Below are 21,273 nucleotides of genomic sequence, written 5' to 3' on the forward strand. Positions count from 1 at the left end.
TGGATTCAATAAAGGAAATCTGCAATTAAGAGTCAGAGGAAGACTAGGAAACCATTGTCAATTGTCCAAGAAACCAATCTGGTTCACTAATGTCTTTTAGGGAAGGAAGCTGCCACCCTTACCTGGTCTGGCCTGCATATGACTCCAGATCCGCATCAATGTAGTTGGGTCTGATCTGCCCCATGGGCAATTAGGGGTGGGCAATAAATACTGGTCTAGCCAGTGATGTCCTCATCCCATGAAGGAATTTAAAAAATGAAATCAGCACACTCGGATGGTTTAGGAGAGTCTGGGCCCTGTGCCACAAGGGGATGAAAACTCCACAGTGCCAACCAATGCCTCAAGCTCCAGTCAGGATGAATGAGCATTAGAAAGTTGCCATTGCAGAGGACTGTTGCTCCGCATTTAGCGCTCCAGGTACCACAGGGGTATCACTTCTCATACATCTGCCAGGCTTAAAACATAAGAGGAGCTGCAACGTTCAGCATATCACACCATTGGCTCACTGATATTTAACCACAATGAGGAAAATGTACACAGCTGTTAGCTTTTCACTAAAGCCTTGCCTGAGTAAAGTACACAACCGCAAAGGATGGTCTTCTGAGGTTCAGCTCACCTTCTGAGTTTTGGCCTGTCTGCCAAGCTCAGTCAGGTTTACTGGCATCAGCCAATGGGGTGGCCTCACTTGGGTAGGGTTGCTGATCTAGTCTCCTTCTTACACCATACGGTGTTTAGCAACAAGAAGCCAGACACACACGTTGCTGCGGCTTCTCATGAACTGATCAGCACGGAGAGGCTTCACCCCCGACACTGAGCGTTTCGGTAAAGAAACAGCTTGTAACACAAAGGAGTCAAGTTCCTCAACAGAGCCTGGCAGAAACAGTCTACCCCACCAACTCTGCATCCTATAGTCGGGTTTGTAAATCCACGTGGCTCACATTTCTGACTAACAAAATCGTACCCATGAATATCAGTCTTGCAGCTGGGATCTTAATGAATATGCATGACAAATGTTGATGAGTGCAAAAGAGGGGTCTTGCTCAAATGTTCTGAGAACTTCTCAACACACCTTCGGCTTGCCTCAAGAAACTAAACTTTTTGCCTGCTGTCCAGTGAAGATGCCCCACCATGCCCACCTCTGACTGAGGTAAATTCAGAGAAGGGATTACTGGCTTTTCAGAGTTGTTCCCTGTCCCCGTGAAAGTGAAAGGTTCATGCAAATCCTGAGGAACCCTTCAAAGAAAAGTTTGCACTTTTGATCTGTGCTGAGATAGGGAGGCCTCCGCTGTCAGAATGGGGCAAGGTGGACAGTGTTGTATCATACCTGGAAGGTAGCAAGTGGATTTTACAATCCTCATGGACATGCTACAGCAGAGACTGGCTTGTGGTTCCACTTGGCTCTCCATTTGGGAGAAATTAATAACTGACTGAGGCAAGTGGCAAACTCATGATGAAGATGTTTGAACAACCTCCAAAGTGTAACGAGCTGAAAAGTGGTTGCTCCACAATTAAACCCAATAACTAACCAACTGTAACCCAACAAGAGAAAGGCGAGTTTTTCAAACAAAGTATGCAGCAGATATCGTCTAAGTCATAATGTCCCAAGTGGGGAAAGATTTGACAGGGAATAGGAACACTGGACTAGCTAGTCATCTGTGAAGGATTATCTCTACAACAGCTTTAAATTATGCCACCTTCCAAAACAGTGCTGCTGTCATGGCTTCCTTCTTTCATAACCGGGGTTTCCCACCCACTGTGGTTGACAGGGCCCTCACCCATATCTGACCTATTACCCGTGACTCTGTCCCTGCCCTTTCCTGTCACTCACAACACCGTGATCGGGTCTCTCTAATCTTCACTTTTCATCCTACCAACTTCCGCCTTCAAAGGATCATTCGCTGCCATTTCAGACATCTCCAGCAGAATTCCAAAACCGAACACATCTTCCCCACACTTCCTGTGTCTGCATTTTGCAGGGATTGTTCCCTCCAGAACGCATTAGTCATCCTCCAACCTTGTGCATTATATTCACTGCGCCCAATGTAGCCTACTCTGCATTGGAGAAACCAAATGCAGACTGGGTAATCACTTTGCAGAACACCTCCGATCTGTGCACAAGCATGACCCTGACCTTCCCGTAGCTGGTCATCTTAACAAAGCGTCCTGCTCACGTGCCCACTTGTCTGTCCTTGGCACGCGGCAATACTCCAGTGAAAATGGGAGGAGCAACATCTCGTCTTCAAACTGAGCAGTTTACAACCTTTTGGGCTCAACACTGAGTTCAACACTTTCAAACCGTAAACCCATTCCTTCCCTTTCCTTTAGCGTTGCTTGTTACATTCTCTGTCACCATGACCTCTCTCCCCTCCCCCCACCCCAGGGTTCCTTCCAGTCTGGCAGTTAGACACATCTTCGTTCTGCCATTTTCACATTTCCAAATTTTAATCTGAACCATCAACACCTTTTCTCCCCCAGCACTCCTACACCCCCACCCTCCCACTATTGCATCAATGCTGCCCCCACCATCCTTTACGTCAGCTCTAGTGAAAGGTCATCTCGACTCGAAACGTTAGCTTGTTCTCTCTCCATGAAAGCTGCCTGACCCGCTGTGATCTCCAGCACTTTTTGTTCTCATTATATGATTCACCTTGTCGCTTCTTAAGAGCCGTGATGTGGAGGTGCCAGTATTGGACTGGGGTGGACAAAGTTAAAAATCACACAACACCAGGATGAAGAGGCAAGAACCCACAGGAGTATTATTATCAAAATACAACCATTTCATTTCATTTCATTTTGGTGCTGTCCCTGCTGTACTTACCATAAATCCAACTTATTCCAGCAAGTTCTGCAATCGCAGCAACGAGAATTCCCCATCCAGCGCAGAAGTGGTCAATTAAATTGATCCAGTAAATCCCAGCCTGAAAATACAACAAATATTAGAAAATAGTCAGCATGAAGAAACTGTAATACTCCGCTATTCAAAATAAAAGCTTTCGTTGGCTGTGACAAAACTACATTTTTCTCAACCACAAACCAGCTAGTCCAAAATGGTTTCTGAGATATCAGATCGTTTTTTGTTTCCATGGGGGTGGGGAACAGCCTGGTGGGCAGACCTACAATACCATATGACCAGCTGCTGTGTTGCTCTTCTGTCATGGTTTCACCTCCAGGCCATTATCATTCAGGTCGGATTGGAAGGCGCAGAGATTAGAGACAAAGAAACTGCAGATGCTGGAGTCCAAAGTAGACAGGCAGGAGGCTGGAAGGACGCAACAAGCCAAGCAGCATCACTCCTGCCTGTCCAGAGATTAGTCTCTTATGCCTACAAAAACATCTAATGAGGTCATTATGCAGAACGTTCTGTATTATGAGGTCTCCAGTTGAGACTGAAATAAGGTCAAGAAAGGGAGGCAGCTCTGAGGCAGCAGAGTAGGTTGAGGTGGGGAATGGTTCTATCCCATAATCAGTCCCTTTCCATCTCTCCTATCATCATAGAGTCACTGCTCTCTCCTATCTACATTAGGAGTATTCACATCTGAAGGTGGTGCTGTCAAATTTTCACTGCTGGTAGATCTCTCACTGACTCTGCAAACCTATCCAATATCCGTAATTGGATGGAGAGATTCATCTGAGTATTACAAATAGAGTTATTTATTTATTCATAGGCTGCGAGCATTGCTAGCTGGGCTGGCATCTATTGTTCAACATTAATTGTACCAGCAAAGCTGGTGGTGATCTGTTTCCTTGAATCACCACATTCATTGGAAGGTAAGGATCCCTGCAGTGCTGTTAGGAAGACTTTGGCCCCAGTTACAGGAAGAAAATGACACCAAACCAGGATGGAGGTGTGTGACTGGAGGGAAATGGCAGGTGGCAATGTTGTTGTGCACCTGCTGGCTTTGTGGGAGGGAAAGTTCAAAGTGTTGCATGTGGTGCCAGACCAACAGCCTCCTTTATCCTGGGTTGTAAGTCTCTTAACTGTTGTTGGAGTTGCACTAATTCAGCATAATCAATGGGTTAGCACAGCAGGTGAAAGGGGACCAGAGATATGTTTCACATTTTCTCCCTGTTGAAGAGGTAACATGCTGTTTTGAATCTAGCCTCAGGAGATCTTTGGGAGAGAGAAGGCACCCTTTAGTGCTATGACTCAGCAATACTTAGGTTCTGTACTGTCAAGTGACTTACAAAGGGAACCTGTCATTCTTACTCAGTCAGGGCTGATATGCGGCCTATACCTCAGTAACACATCAACTATCCTCTGAAGTGGATTGTGCATCCCATTCTCCTCAGGAAAGAAATATTTTCTGGCCCCCTGTTATCGACCTCCTCACTCTCAAAAGACTTTACTTGAAATATCTGCTGTCATATATTCAGGGTGAAGCAGTCTAGAATGTGAACCTCAGAATTCGGAATCATACAGTTAAGGCAGAGATCAGGAGGAATTTCTTTTCTCCGAGTGTAGTGAATCTGTAAAATTCTTGACTCCAGAGACTGGGTCATTAAGGCTGAGATAGACACATTTTTCAGCCACGAGGGAATAAAGAGTTCTGTGGCACAGTGGTTAGCACTGCTACCTCACGGCACCTGAGACCCGGGTTCAATTCCCGCCTCAGGCAACTGTCTGTATGGAGTTTGCACATTGTCTGCGTGGGTTTCCTCCTGCAGTCCAAAAAAAATTTGCAGGTTAGGTGAATTAGCCATGCTAAATTGCCTGTTGCATTAGGTGAAGGGGTAAATGTAGGGGAATGGGTCTGGGTGGGTTGCTCCCCTTTGGAGGGTCAGTGTGGACTTGTTGGGCCGAAGGGCCTGTTTCCACACTGTAAGGAATCTAATCTAAAATGAAAAGGCACACTCTGTAATTAATTGCAGAATTGGTATTAGCAAACTGATGCTGACTCATTCACGAAACTTTCCCTACATTAGGGCATGACAGTCCCACTGGATTGCTGAATTCAAATGTTTGTTAATATAAAGGAATTAAACAATTATTTTAAAAGAACGATATAACAATAGACTAGCAACTTTAGTTTGCTGTCATGATGTGCCCTGATTAATGCTGGATATGAGTAAACTGCCATGGAGAAGAAAAGGAAAGAATTCGTGGATAAGACCACATGGTCAGACCACATTTGGAGTATTGTGCGCAGTTTTGGGCCCCATATCTCAGGAAGGATATACTGACCGTGGAGCGCATTCAGAGGAGGTTCACAAGAATGGTCACAGGAATGAAAAGCTCAACGTATGAGGAATGTTTGAGGACTCTGAGTCTATACTCAGTGGGGTTTAGAAGAATGAGGAGGAATCTAATTGAAACATACAGAATACTGAATGGCCTGGACAGAGTAAATGTTGGGAAGATATTTCCATTAGTAGGAGAGAGGAGGACCCTCGGGCACAGCCTTAGAGTAAAGGGAAGACCCTTTAGAATGGAGATAAGGAGAAGCTTCTTCAGCCAGAGAGTGGGGAATCTGTGGAATTCATTGCCACAGAAGGCTGTGGAGGCCAGGTCATTGAGTCTATTTAAGACTGAGATTAATAGATTTTTGGGTTACAGGAAGAAAGTGGGAGAATGGAGTTGAGAAACTTATCAGCCATGATTGAATGGCAGAGCAGACTCAATGGGCTGAATGGCCTAATTTCTGCTTCTAAGCCTTATGAGGTCAGTTGTCAGAAGGGCTAAAGGCAGTTCACCACCACCTTCTTCAGGTCAATTAGAGATTGTCAATGGAGACTGGCCTGTTCCAACATAACAATGTCCAAGGCTAGGGAACAATTGAAAAAAACATTGAGTCCATTGAGAGTATCTTGGCATGAGGGATAACGGGAGATTGCACAGGATGTATGAGTGGCAATATGGGGGTTGACCTCAGGGCCATAGTTTTGTAAAGGGGTTATGAGGGGCCTGGGGAATGGCTGGATTCACCTCGGGTGACACAGGAGTTAAGAAGGACCACAGGGGTTGGTGGTGGGGCATGTGTAGTCATGAGTGGGGCATTGACAGTGAGACAATGGGAGCAAGAATGATGTTTTCCATTTTAATCTGTGTTTCTAAATTTGTTGTATGGTGCCAGAGTCCTCATGGAAAGCTTCCCACCAAGTCCAGCTTGGGAATGGGCAATATTCTAGGTTCACCAATCCAGAGTGCCCAGCCTGGACCAAAATCGTGCCAGCGGTGGCCATTTTTAAAGGTCAAATTCACAGACTTGTGCTTTCTCCCACCATTGTGCTTCCAAGTTGGAAGGACATCACTGCCTAATAGTTTATCTTGTGTAGATCCTATGCTTATAAGGGAAAATACTTCCCATGCAGCAAAATTCCATAATGAACAGTAAAATGAGCCTTTAGTGCCATGGGAAAATGAATTAGAAATTGTGAAGGAAATCTCAGTAGGCAGCTGATCAAGTAGAGGCAGGTCTTGCATAACACTTGCAAAGGATAGCATCTATACTAATGGAGCAGTCCCTTTCTTACTACTTTGAAATCTCAGCCTCGAATATATACTTCAATTTGCATTTTCGGTTTGAACTCCCACTTAACAGTGTAGTGAGTTTCAAATGAGGTGAACAAACTTTAAAACAGAGATTTATCAAGGTGGACAACTCTTGAACAGAAAGAATTCATATCCAAAGACATCCTCGGGATCTAAAATGAATACAATGGTCTACATGTTGAAACAGGTAACAGTGATAAAGTAAATGAAAATAAGGACATGACAGACATCACTTTGCCTCAGTATTTACGACAGGTGAAAACAATAGAATTTCAAATGTTCCTAGGAAACTTGCACTTAATCAAAGTTAAAAATCACACCACACCAGGTTATAGTCCAACAGGTTTAATTGGAAGCACACTAGCTTTCGGAGCGACGCTCCTTCATCAGGTGATAGTGGAGGGCTCGATCGTAACACAGATCGAGCCCTCCACAATCACCTGATGAAGGAGCGTCGCTCCGAAAGCTAGTGTGCTTCCAATTAAACCTGTTGGACTATAACCTGGTGTGGTGTGATTTTTAACTTTGTACACCCCAATCCAACACCGGCATCTCCGAATCATGCACTTAATCAGGTGGAGAGACTAAGTAAACAAAATGCCAGTAATCAAGAAAATGACCATGCTGAAGACTAATGTATCTCCAGAAAATTGCTCTCCTAAGGCTTTAAAGCAAAGAAGGTGACTTTCAACATCTTAACCAGGGGGGAAAATCAGTCAGTTCCATACCATCACTTCGCAATTTTAAATGACTGGGAAAGAAAGACAGAACCAACATAGAAGATCCTTCCTAATCCCTGAATCCTGTGAAACTGCAGATTTCAATGATAATCAGCACCACAATGTAGACACAATGCACAGTATTAAAAGATAGGCATACCTGTGTTACACATACAAGGCCCAAGAAAAAAAATATCAAGCACACGCCAGATGTCACAAAAATGCGTTTTGTTCGTAGAAAGTTAGGGAACTGGTCCAGCAAGGTTGTTATAATTGTTTCTGAAGAAACAAAATATTAAATGCAGTCAATGATTAATAATTTCCACAGCTCAATAAAATCCACCATTACAGCAGAAAGCCTGGTGATGATGTAGTCTTCTCACTAAGTGCCCACTTTCTGAAGCATTCAGGGGTCTGGGTCAGGCCTTTACAAGATTATAAACAGAATGTCATCACAAGGTTTGCTTGTACTCAAGTTGTCCTTACCCCAGGACTACAGGAATCATTTAAACTGACCTTTGGACAAGTTGATAACTTTATCACTCTGCAAGTAAGCTCCTCAATGCCATACCACAGCGGTGAAAAAGCCAAAATTTCATGAATATCTTCAGTGTGGGGCACTGCAGCACAGCCCTCATAATACAGCTTAACATATTCAAAACCAATGAGAGTCATATTAGATTAATTAGCCAGAATTAATGAGCCAGAATTAGTTAAGAGTTTAATGGCCAGTGAAATATTTATTTCACAGTGATCATAACATGATTGAACTCAGTGTTTTGTTTAAAAGGGAGAAATGTGAAACCATTTTTGAAACCAGTCTTGGGCAAATGCCTGTGTGGACTTTGCACATTCTCCCCGCATCTGTGCGGGTTTCCTTCGGGTATTCTGGTTTCCTCCAACAATCAAAAGATGTGCAGCTTAGGTGAGTTAGCCATGCTAAATTGCCCATAGTGTTCAGAGATGTGTTGGTTAGGTGCAATAGTCAGGGGCAAATGTGGAGTAATAGGGTAGAGAATGTGTCTGGAAATACATGTTGCCAGGAGGAATGCATCTCTTGAAATAGATAACAGTAATAAAGTAAATGAAAATCAGGACATGACAGACATATTTGAATATCACTTTGCTTCAGTATTTATGGTAGGTGAAAATGATAGAATTTCAAATGTTCCTAGGAAACTTGCACTTAATCAGGTAGAAAGAATCTTTAAAATTAATGTAAACCAATAATGAAGAAAATGACCATGCTGAAGACTAACATATCTCCAGCATGCAGATGATTGCTCTCCTAAGGCTTTAAGTGAAGTAGAGTGTATGACAATGTTGCAGACACCCTAATCCCAATCTTCAAAGTCCTCTCATTTCGGAAAGTTAAAAATCACACAACACCAGGTTATAGTCCAACAGGTTAACCAGGAAGAGCTTTTGCCCGAAACATCGATTTCGCTGCTCATTGGATGCTGCCTGAACTGCTGTGCTCTTCCAGCACCACTAATCCAGTATTTGGTTTCCAGCATCTGCAGTTATTGTTTTTACCTCGTTGGTTTTAACCAGGAATATAACCTGGTGTTGTGTGATTTTTAACTTTATACACCCCAGTCCAACACCGGCATATCTGAATCATCATTTCAGGAACAGATCCTTTTGATTGGAAATGTATACGTATCTCTCCAGCTGATTAAGAGAAGTAAGTGAGGGAAGCCAGGGAGTTATCATCTAAAACATGTGTTGGGAAATTGCTATCATTAAAGGTGGAATGACTGAACAACTTGAAGATTTCAATCAATCAGAAAAAAAAAATCAGCATGGGTTTTGTTAAGAGTCAATTTTGCCAGGTCATAAAGTCATAGAGATGTACAGCACGGAAACAGAGCCCTCAGTTCAACTCATCCATGCCAACCAGATATTTTTAGATGAGATTAGATTACTTACAGTATGGAAACAGGCCCTTCAAGCCCAACAAGTCCACACTGACCCTCCGAAGAGCAACCCACCCAGACCCATTCCCCTACACATAACTCTACAGGCAATTTAGCATGGCCAATTCACCTGACCTGCACATTTTTGGACTGTGGGAGGAAACCGGAGCACCCAGAGGAAACCCACGCAGACAATGTGCAAACTCCACACAGACAGTTGCCTGAGGCGGGAATTGAACCCAGGTCTCTGGCACTGTAAGGCAGCAGTGCTAACCACTGTACCACTGCACCTTCCTAACTTAATCTAGTCCCACCTGCCAGCATTTGGCCCATGTTCCTCCAAACCCTTCCTATTCATATACCCATTCAGATGCGTTTTAAATGTTGCAATTGTACCAGCCTCTACCACTTCTTCTGGCAGCCCATTCTACATATGTACAACACACACGTGAAAAAGTTGCCCCTTAGGTCTCTTTTATATCTTTCCCCTTTCACCTTAAACCTATGCCCTCTAGTTCTTGATTCCCCCCACCCCAGGGAAAAGACTTTGTCTATTTATCCTATCCCATGCCCCTCATGACTTTATAAACCTCTATGAGGTTGCCCCTCAGCCTCCGATGCTTCAGGGAAAACAGCTCCAGCCTATTCAGCCTCTCCTAATAGCTCAAATTCTCCAACCCTGGCAACATCCTTGTAAATCTTTTCTGAACCCTTTAAAGTTTCACAACATCCTTCCGATAGGTGAATCTGATTGATTTCTTTGAAGGGGTAATAAAAGTTGTGGGTAAGGAAATGTCTGCAGAGGTTGTTATTTATATGGCCTTTTTGACAGCATTTGATTAAGTTTCCTTCTAAGAGATGGTTAGCTAGAGTTGAAACTCATTGAAATTGAGACCAATGATTGACCCTGCTAAGGAAGTTGGATGAGTGGGGAGAGAGAGTAGGTGTTATCGGTCAATTCTCTAAATGACCAAGTGGGATTTTTGATGCCCTCCATGAATTTGTAGAGAGATTTCAACTGTCCACCAAATTTTTAGATGACCTAGATATCAGCATGGAAAGCCACTTATACAAGGTAGCCAATGATAAAAAGATAGGTGACATTTTAATTCATGTAGATGGAAGCATGTCGTTAAGGTGGGATTAGGTTGTGCAAATGAGCAAACTGTGGTAAATGGCTTCCAAGTTAACAAGTGCCATTCATTTTGATCTAAAAGAGGTAGAACAGTGTACGTTTTAAGTAATAAGTGGCTAGACATAATGAAGGCCCACAAAGATTCAGCGCCCTAAATACTTAAATCAGTGATATGTGAGGGATAACTACAGAAGGAAATACTTGGAAATAATGTGACTCTTACCTATACTTGCAAACTGACTATCCAGTCCCAGAGTGACCAACATGAAGAAAAATAAAATGGACCATAAAGGTGCCACTGGCAACTGTGCAAGGGCCTCTGGGTAAGCAATGAAAGCCAAACCGAAACCTAGACAGTGAATCAAAAGAGAAATTGTGCAATTAATGGTACATAAGCTAACGATACTGTAAATTTGCACCATTTATTTAAGACATGTTAATTAATTTACAATCCATTTTACCAAAAAAATATAACTTTTGTTCAGTATTTATATTGCAGCCTGAGATTTTGTATTCATTATATCAGGGACAGTGAGGGTAGAGATGTTAACAGGGCAGTTTTCATTTCACGCCTTGTGACAACTCCTTACAAGACACATGGTAAATCATGAAGGAATCTCCCTGTGGAGCTCAACAAGTGCGAGTTCTCTTGGTAACAGGCAAGGGTCGGCCCAGCTGGAACTCATCACTTGAGCCCTTTATAGCGGTAGTGTCCCTGCCACTTTACCAGGAGGCCCAGGTTCAAGTCCTATCTGCCTCCAGAGGTCTGTATTAACATCTCTGAACAGGTTCATTAGAAAAACAGGTTAAATTAATAAAAAAGAGATAAAGCAGACCCAGAGATTGGTAATTAGAATAGCATGCCCTGGGCCTGGACTAGCTTGTGGACTGGAGTGGCTCTATTTTGGTGTTCAACAATAAAAGATACTCCTTTCAAGTTGGGCTTCCTGAGTTATTGTGCACCTCAAGTTTTTAGCACAGTTGTCTGCAGAGTATAGAACCCTCTACCAATCGTTGTGGCAGTGTGACCATTTCTCATTGCTCATAGAAGCTATTTTGGAGTTGATCAGAGTGATGTTACCAAGTAAGTGCTAATTGGTGCATTAGTTCCTTGCACAGCATGAGCAGCTTGGATCTGCCCAATTCTTCTCAACAGCACTGTAGGTGAACTAACAGCTGCAGGAAAGCAGAGATTCAAGGAGGCATCTCACTAGCACCTTTCTCAGGGCAATTAGGGATGAGCAACAAATACTGACCTAGCCCGTGATGCCCACATCTTGTGAAAAAGATGTACAAACCCTTCATACTCGGTAGCTAGGGAAACATTAATCACATTAGCATTGTACTAGTTATGAGAAGCAAAAATATCACCTTGCCCAAGAATCTAATATTGAAAGGGACCGCATTTTATTTCTTTTGGACAATAAACTGGAAAATGGAAGCTGGACATAGCTATGTAGCTAAAAGCATCAGGAGTATTACATTGCTCCTGCAACTTGAAGCTCAAGTGAGATTGTGTGGTGGACACACTAGCTATGCATTCTATATTAGTTTTCAGAGCAAAGAGGTGTGCACTTTTGAGACAGAGTGACACCAGGTGCCTTTGAGCTAAGGAAACATTGCTTGAGAACAGCCTTTAGATTAGTCCAGCTGTGATTTTCTGTCGATCAGAGGCCATAGACAAGAAGCATTTCCTGTTACACCTCTCTCTGAGTGAAAAGATAAAAACCGAGAGACCTTCTGAAAGAATTCTAATGCAAGGTAAGACCCAGGTACACCCAATTGAATTGAAGAGTAACCATCATTCTGCATACAACATCATGTCATCAGTGCTAGAATCAAAATAATCTTGGAATTAACTATGAGCACCAGAATTCATTACTCCCTATCTATATTCTCCCATGCATAGCATTTGTGTCAAATGAAACTATTCTCTTTTTTGTCAGTCCTATTTGTGAATGAAAGCATGGGTATATGTTTGGGTTTCAAATGGATATAACTTAAGCCACATATTAGTAAATTAGTAATCTTATTTTGCCAACTGTTAAAGAAAAGGTTTGTTTACAATAAATAAAACTATTTTCCTATCAATGACAAAACCATGTAAAATACTTTTATTGTGAATAGCGCTTTGTCTGGCAAATGGTGATTTATTTGGGTGGGTACACATTGGTGATGACATGTGAAATACGAGACTTGATTGTCAGCACACTCTGCCATGATTATATTAAGTCATGATTATGTTGTTCAAGATGTTTTAAGTTGTGAGTCTTGTTGATATTCTTGCAAATCCTTATTATTCTTGTCACAAGCAACTTAACAGTTAGCATTGCTGTTGCTTCTTTAGATTACAGCATTATTACCTTAAACTATTACCAGGTAAAACTACAGGAGGTAAATTGTGGAATAGCTGAGATTGTGGGACAATTTTATCTAACACTTTTTCTTAACAAAAGATGATAAGGTGAATGGGCAGGTACCTGACTGGGCAACCTCTGAAACAAGCTTGTCTTGTTTATGAGCCATATGTCCAAGGATGGAGAAGATGGCGAACCCAGCAAACACACTGGTAGCGCAATTAATAATACAGACAATGATGGCATCTGTATAACAGTTGTTGTGGAATTTGTTGTAGGATGACAGTGCTGTTAAACCTCCCCAAGCGACTGACAGTGAATAGAATATCTGTGTGGCAGCATCTTTCCAGACCTGGAAAATAGAAAGCAGAGTTAATCAGCTGTGGGACTTTTTTACGTGACATTCTGAACTGTGATAGGTAACAGTGTATTAACCATGAGTAATCTGTGGGAAGTAGTATCAGAACTCAATGGTGAGCTGACTGAATGAAAGTCCCTTCAGCCAATGGAGTCTTTGTTGAATAGTATGACATACATTCATTCATTTTCCTTTTCCAATTCCCAAAAGGAGATCAAAAGCTTTGCACAGCTCTGTTTACAAGAAACTTACAGCTAAATTAAGTTACAAAAGCATAAACTACTGGAAAATCTCAGCATCTGTGGAGAGAAATCAGAATTAATACTTCAGGCTCAGCGATCCTTCTTCAGAACAATGTTTAGTTAAGCTTCAGTTTCAGCTTAATGTAAGCCCCTGTCACCATCGTTGAAAGCAGCACAAATCGAAGATTCACCGGAACTCCATCAGAATTGTAGTAAAGCTAACAATCAAATCTCAATGTCAATTAATGGGTTGTTGAATTGTCTTAATTGTTACTCGGTGACTTCCCAGCTAACATATTTAGATACTTAACAGATAATTTTTTACCAGATTGTTTACAAGCTAAAGAGAAATGGTGGCCATTATAATTGTAATCTACTCTGTCCATTCCAATTCAGATATGTCATTCTATGCAATCATTGTTTCATTTAATCACAGCCCATTCTGCTATTGTAATCCCATTCCACCTGCAACTGGCTACATCTTAGGCAGCACACATTAAATCATTAACTTTCATTGCTAGCTTTCACTTACAAATACTTTCTAATTCTAAAGCAATCAGAATACAGAGACTGAAATCAATTTTCCCTAAAGTTCAAGAGCAGCACAAATTTTACTTCAAACGTGTACCGCATATCCTCATGTAAAAGTTGAGTCTTTTTGACTATGTTTTAAGATTAAACTTATGGGGTCAACTATTACATAGAAACAACTTTTGAGGGGCTGAAATTCATTCTACAGTCAAAAAACCATATCATTAGCAGAAGCCCAATTGCTCTCTAAACGAATAAAGAAAAAAAACACAATGAATGATGGTAATTATTGCATAAAGACAATTGAAACAAAAACGAATTAGTTGTTATTCTGTCCACTTTTTTTTTCTTGTTATTCTCACGTTTTTTTAAAAAAAGTACTTACCTTGGAGCGGCGATGACATCACTGGTGCAGCTGAGGGCCAGAATAGAGTAGACTTGAGGCCCGGAGTGGAACAGAATGGCCATACAGAACGTGAATATCAATTATACCAGTAATAGAGCTCGTTTAATAATGAACTTAAGAAATCCATACACTAATGTTGGTGTGAAATTTACATCAAATCACATAATAGCATGAAAAAATATTCATTTCCTCATTGCAACATTTATGTACAGGATAATACCTTGACTCATAAATGTTGATTTGTTATCTAAGAAGAACTAGGGTTGATATTTACTCGAGATATATGGAAAATTCCAGATTTTTTGGCCAAAAGTAGTCGACTTTTGCATGAGATCAACTAATAATTAACCAGGAAATTAAAGGTTAACCAGGTTGACAGAATAACATAATTGAAATTATTTGGTTTACCCTGGCGTATTTACCTCAGCATCTCTCAATTTAGTGATGTTTGATTGGGATCCAATGTAGTATTCAATTCCTTTATAGGCTCCATCCAGAGTAGCACCTCGGATTAGAAGTATGATGAGAACCAGATAAGGGAATGTTGCAGTGAAGTAAACCACCTGACCAGAGAGAGTAAGTTTAGATTACTTACAGTGTGGAAACAGGCCCTTCGGCCCAACAAACCCACACCGCCCCGCCGAAGCGCAACCCACCCAGACCCATTCCCCTACATTTACTCCTTCACCTAACACTACGGGCAATTTAGCGTGGCCAATTCACCTGACCTGCACATTTTTGGACTGTCAGAGGAAACCAGAGTACCCAGAGGAAACCCACGCAGACACAGGGAGAATGTGCAAACTCCACACAGTCAGTCACCTGAGGTGGGAATTGAACCCAGGTCTACTTGCGCTGTGAGGCAGCAGTGCTAACCACTGTGCCACCGTGCCACCCACAAAGTCATTGTTAGATTTTCCTGTTAGTATATCAATTGCATTCAATTTAATGACAAACTAATAAAGCAGAGAATGAACCAATAGCTAAATAAAAGAGTAATGACTACTGTGAAGATACTTCTAACGCAGTTTAAGTATTAGTCTGGATCGTGCTGCAAGAATGATATGTTCATAACACTATTAGTTATGTGCAAATCAACCAGCAAATTCTGGGATAAAGAGCTGTGAGCTAGAAATCTCTCCAATTTGATCAACTTCCTGTCATATTCTGCTGTCGGCTTTACACAAATGCCCTCTAGCCTCCTATTAATTTTAACAGCTTAGTGGATTTACACATATACTACATACTTGAAACATGACAGAAATGTAGTCATTCAATGAAACAAACTGTAAAGACCTTTTTAATGAAGTGACACTTGGTTAATCTCAAGTCAATCAACCTCTGATCTTGAAATTGAACAATCTACACCATGGAACTTCAGGTCTAAAGTTGTTCTTTGAAATTTCCTGTCTTTCCCCTTCCCTTAGCCTCTCTCTATAACATCCTTTGATTTACTCTCCATTTCATTTGTCCATCTGTCAATTTAATGTTTAACTAGGATGCTGATTTCCCTTGCCAATCTGTAACCAGCTCTAATTTCTCATGTTTTTCAACAGAAAATCAGGTTTGAAGTTGTCGCGTGTGGAAAAATGCCTAATCTGCGGCTGTTACATCACACAGGAGAAAATTGCCCACATCCTATTGAGGCCCAAAGTGCTCGTGAACTGCAGATCTCACACTCTCCGCAGAGAGAGTTAGTATTAGCTTTGAGATAAACCTGGCGAAAGTGAGGACTGCAGATGCTGGAGATTAGAGTCGAGAATGTGATGCTGGGAAAGCACAGCAGGTCAGGCAGCATCCAAAGAGATGGAAAATTGACATTTTGGGCAGAAGCCTGTCCATTTTACAAATTTATTCATGTATCATTGCAGAAAAATTTATTTTGTCACTAATTTTAATTCTATTCACAAACTTTCATTTTACCTTGCCTGAAGATTTGATTCCTTTAGATAGTGCTATCCCAACTATAATCCAGGCTAGCAGCAGACAGAGGGCTAAATACCAGACTACCGGCCCAGTCTCATCTATTGAGCTGCTTCGGTGCAAAGCCACACTACTAAATAAAATGAAAAAAAAGTCTTGTCAGGGCATATTATTCATTGCATTTGATTTTTTAGACAATAACACTTCATCATAGAAACCCTACAGTGTGGAAGCAGGCCATTCAGCCAATCAAATCCACACCAACCCTCTGAACAGCATCCCAATCAGACCCGACCCCTTAACCTATCCCTGTAACCTAGCATTTCCCATGGCTAATGTGCACATTCCTGAACACTATGGGCAATTTAGCACGGCCAATCCACCCAACCCTGCACATCTTTGCACTGTGGGAGGAAACCTGAGCACCCAGAGAAAAGCCATGCAGATACGGGGAGAATGTGCAAACTCCACATAGATAGACGTCTGAGGATGGGATTGAACTTGCATCCCTAATGCAGTGCTAATCACTGAGCCATAAAACCATTGTACCACCCATAATAATTGATTTGAAATATAAAGAGAATGAATACTGTGTTTAGAAGTGAATTGGCAATGGATTAAAATTAAATTTCATCTTTATTTCCTTTGTGTTTAAGCTACCCAGTCTTTATTTTCTGCTGCCATCAAGTAAAAGGAGCATAAAGAATATAGAAATTTGTGAACTGAGATTAGCATAGTGCAAATATAAAATACTGGACACCATTGCGGAGAGAGGGACAGTGTTGCCGGGCAGAATTACCCACACTCTCTAGTGGTATCTGGAAGTGGAGGAGCAGGCATTTGATTGGGCAGGAAGATTGGGGAGTGAGCATCCAGCTGCCTTTCTGCATCCATTTTGATTAAATGTGAGGAAAGAAGGCTTCTGATTAGCTTTTCCATCCTGCTTACAATGGACACCCTTAAGTGGACAATTAATGACCACTAATAGCCTCATCCCACTGCTGCTGCGATTGATGGGGCTGCAGGTGGACCATCACCAGAGGGGAGCACTCTACAGGTAAATCAGAGTGGGCTCTGGAGGTTTGGGCCCTTCTTTCTCTGAAAGTAATTCAGCCACTAACTGAAAAATGGTTATTCCGATGAAGGTCCAACTGCGAACCACCACCAAATTGGCTAATGATCCTCCACCATCGAGCACAGCCCTGAAGACTTTGTTGGAAGAACCACAACATGTCCTTGGTTCTATTATGGATGCCAACTGCTGGCAGTTTTTGTTCTTCCCAAAGGATATCCGATGCCAACTCCATAATATTCTTCCACCTGGCTCTTTGGAGGCAATATACCATTTGGGAGTCAGGAGGGTTAGAGGTGACCTGATGAAGTTTATAAAATAATGAGGGCTGTAGATGGAGTTAATGGTAGTTGCCTTTTCCCTAGGGTGGGGGATTTCAAGACCGGGGCACATATTTTAAGGGGAGAGGAGAGAGATATAAAAAAGACACGAGGGGCAAATTGATTAGAAAAGAGGGTGGTTTGCTTGTGGAATGCACTTTCTGAGGAAGTGCTGGATGTGGGTACAATTACAATATTTAAAAGACATTTGGATAAGTACATGAACAGGAAAGCTTGGTTTAGTTTGGGAACATGGTCAGCATGGATTGTTGGACTGAAGGGGCTGTTTCCGTGTTGTACAACTCGATGACTGTAAGTGCTTGTCCTATTTAATTCTCAATGACAATTGCATTTTTATACATTCTTTTCATTGATTAAACAAGGCATTCAGCAATCAAGTGTCTCAAGAGGAGTTACTGGTCCAGCTATGCAGGTTATAGGTGTAGCTCTCCACAGCAACGTACTTACTCCCAGTATTGCTCACTTGGACCCTGGTGAGGAATGGAGATTTCTGATCCATTTGGACAAGTTTCATTGTTTGTCTGCAGCCATGTTGTATTAACGATTTCAAAATATCCATCATTCAGAGTGAGATTGCAGAGTGGATCTAGAAAATATGGAATTTAGAAGACTAAAAGACATGCATTTTCATTAAGGAAGTGACAACATTTGGAATCGCAAAGCGTTCTACAGTAAAAGAAGTACTTTTGAAGCTTTTGCAATGTAGGAATCATAATAGTCAACTTGTGCACTGCTAGATTCCAATTCCTCGTCTTGACTGATGAATCAGCATACTTCGATGGTGAATCACACTTGGAGAAAGCAGTGACTATGGCACTGGACACAGAATATACACTAGGTGGCAGACAACAATACCCGTCACCGAGAGTAACTCAGTAATTCCACTATAATTGGCGATAGAGCTGGCCAAGTCTTAACGGACATACCTACTACACTCGATCTGTAGCATGAACTGAGGCTGTCAACAAAAGGGAAAAATCTACTTGATTTTGTCCTCATCAATTATTTGTTGCAGATGTATTCTTCCATGACAGTATGGTGAGGATTGACCATCGCACAGTCCTAGTGAAGACAAAGTCCTGAGGATTGCAATGTACAATGAAACATAGGTCCTCATTTCTCCTGCTTTATGACCATATAAATGCTCCCATTTTGTATCACAAAGAGAGCAATGATGTACCCATAAACTTGACTAAAGCAATGGCCCAGTGGTATCATCGCTGGACTGTTGATCCAGATAATGTCCTGGGAACCTGGCCTTGAATTCTGCCATGGTAGAATTTCAATTCGGTGGAAGACAAAAAAAAAATCTGGAATTAGGAGTCGAATGATGACCATGAAACAGATTGTTGTGGGGAAAAAAAATCACCCTCTGGTTCACTAATGCCTTTTAGGAAAGGAAACTGCTATCCTGATCTGGACTGGGCCTACATGTGCTTCCAGACCCACAGCAATGAGGATGATTCTCAACTACCCTCTGGGCAATAGATGTTGCCAATGAATGTAGAAATCCCCCTTCAAAAAATAGCACGATGTACCCTGACAGGGGTCTGCTAATCCTGATTTGTGGGCAGGGAGATCTGTATTCTTGATACCACTTTGAGAGCTGTACAAAAGGACTCTTTAAGGAATAGAGTCCCACAGCCAGATTTAGAGGATGCACATTGTTTACAGACAAACAAATTAGAGAGCATATTTTCAATGGAGAAGATTAGTCTCATCAGCCTATTTGTAAAATAAAATTAGCAACTACAAGTTGTAATAAATCCTTATGTATTGGGTCTTTTTAAATTGGGATTTGGGAAGCTGAGTAAGTTTCCATCAGTCATGGTTCTGCTGTGGAAACTTAAAAGGTGGAGAAATGAAGGGGGTTAGTGTGGAATATATAACTGGAAGGAATTGCGGAGGAAGACACTGATTTATTTGAAGATACTAAACAGGATCCAGCAGATATAGTGGCTTGGAATTTTCACTAACATGGGCCTTTAACATAGCTGCTGCTCTGCACTACTGGCTCCAGTCTACTTTGTGCTAAACTTTAACTGAAGAGGATGTGCAGTTTTGAACGTTCAATTAAACATATGTGACTCAGGGCGTTTTGTTAGACTGTTATATGACCTCAAAATGATGTTAATGAAGTAGACCGAAAAAAAGTGGCCGCTTTTGGAGTGTGGTAAGTGAGTCTTGTGCTATTTATTAAGCAGTGTTAGGGACAGGGAGTGGGTTGGACTGGGAGTAAAGAGTGAGTAATTTCATGTAAAGTACAGGGATGAATGATGTAGGTTACCTTGCAATCAGCAGTTTAAGTTCTTGCTTCTTTCACAATTTTAATCTGTATTGAATTTAAAATAAACAGTTGGCATCTATACTCTCGAGAGTGTGGTGCTGGAAAAGCACAGCAGATCAGGCAGCGTCCGAGGAACAGGAGAATCGATGTTTCAGGCATAAGCTCTGATCCTCCCGGTCCTCAGATGCTGCCTGACCTGTTGTGCTTTTCCAGCACCACATTCTCAACTCTGACCTCCAGCATCTGCAGTCCTCACTTTCTCCAGGTATCTATACTTTCCCCACTAGAATTGAGCACTGTACCTTTGGGAGTTCTGCTGCATGTTTCATCTGCTCCCCACCAACTGAAGCAGTCTGCCCACGGCAGGGGCGATTGGAAGGAAGCAAACAGGTAGTATAGACTGTAGCCAATGATGCAGTTGTAGTAAATGGTCACAAATGTCGATACTAGGACCATGGTGATTCCCACACCTTTAAATGGACAGAGAAAGCAATGTAAATTAGAAACTTTTAATGGCAGTATTTGTTTTTTTTACACACATTCAGCTGTCAAACAAATTGATTAACAAACTACTGGCTGTGTGCATGTCTTTCTCTAGAACTAAATAAGGATAAAAGGAGTGATAAATTGAGAACGAGGGAGAATACCAGGGTACACTGAGAGAGTGGGAAGACAGAGTATCATTGAAAGAGTGGAAAGTTGGTTGGTGTATACACTGATTGTCGTTTGGTGAGAAGGAGGTGGGTGGTGTCCAAAACCTGTGCTGTTTTTGGTATTTAAATATTTCATTAGAATGATCTCACTTGATTGCAAAGCAGCTCGATGCAAATGCTTATACTTTTGTCAATGGCTCTGTTCACAGGCCTCTCACTTCAAGATGAGTGGGTTGTGGGCTTACTTGTGCACAGACTGACCCTGCAATGCAGTAGAGAGGGTGCTGCAATATTACAGGTACTGCCGTTTGGTTGTGACATTAAATTGCTCTCTTTACTGCTCTCTCCTGTGGGTGTTAAAAAAGACATGGTGCTATTTCAAAGACAGCAGCTTTCTCCCTGAAGGGTGACAAATTTTAAATAATTATCTCTCAATCAACAGCAGTAAAATAATAAAAAAAATTATGCAGTTACCAAATTGCTATTGTGAGCGCTTGCTGTCTGCAAATTGGTTGCCCTGTTTCTGACGCACCATTGGAAAGGTGAAAGATCCTTTCAGCTGCTGGGGATTTTCAGACCTGAAACTTTCATGCACTCCTGCTGTGGACTTAGGAAGAAAAAGGGATTTTCGGGATTTTCCCTTCCCCCTCCACCCGAACTTCAGGAATATTGCATTTATAACTTTCTTCCAAGTATAGAAATAAATCATGTTGTGGAAACTTCTGAGGTACTTCCCTCTTGTCTGGTTTAGGGAGAATCCTGACACTCATTCTCCTGTATTACCTCCTTCTTGTGCCTGAGAAAGTCCAGCCTGGTTTAGATTTTTAAGAGAACAACAGC

General features: G+C 41.7%; 1 protein-coding gene across 1 annotated transcript in view; it reads right to left on the reverse strand.

The window, feature by feature from the left end:
* Positions 1-21,273, reverse strand: part of LOC140495734 (sodium- and chloride-dependent neutral and basic amino acid transporter B(0+)-like) — a 30,984-nt gene that overhangs the window by 3,494 nt on the left and 6,217 nt on the right. Inside the window, exons 4-11 of the mRNA XM_072594786.1 lie at positions 20,083-20,250; positions 17,941-18,079; positions 16,081-16,213; positions 14,580-14,720; positions 12,744-12,972; positions 10,487-10,612; positions 7,370-7,488; positions 2,819-2,918 (exon numbers count right to left, since the gene is read on the reverse strand). Coding sequence (XP_072450887.1) covers positions 2,819-2,918; positions 7,370-7,488; positions 10,487-10,612; positions 12,744-12,972; positions 14,580-14,720; positions 16,081-16,213; positions 17,941-18,079; positions 20,083-20,250 — 1,155 coding nt within the window. The remainder of the gene's footprint in view (positions 1-2,818; positions 2,919-7,369; positions 7,489-10,486; positions 10,613-12,743; positions 12,973-14,579; positions 14,721-16,080; positions 16,214-17,940; positions 18,080-20,082; positions 20,251-21,273) is intronic.

This window comes from Chiloscyllium punctatum, chromosome 25 (genome assembly GCF_047496795.1).
Source record: "Chiloscyllium punctatum isolate Juve2018m chromosome 25, sChiPun1.3, whole genome shotgun sequence".
NCBI classification, from domain to species: domain Eukaryota; kingdom Metazoa; phylum Chordata; class Chondrichthyes; order Orectolobiformes; family Hemiscylliidae; genus Chiloscyllium; species Chiloscyllium punctatum.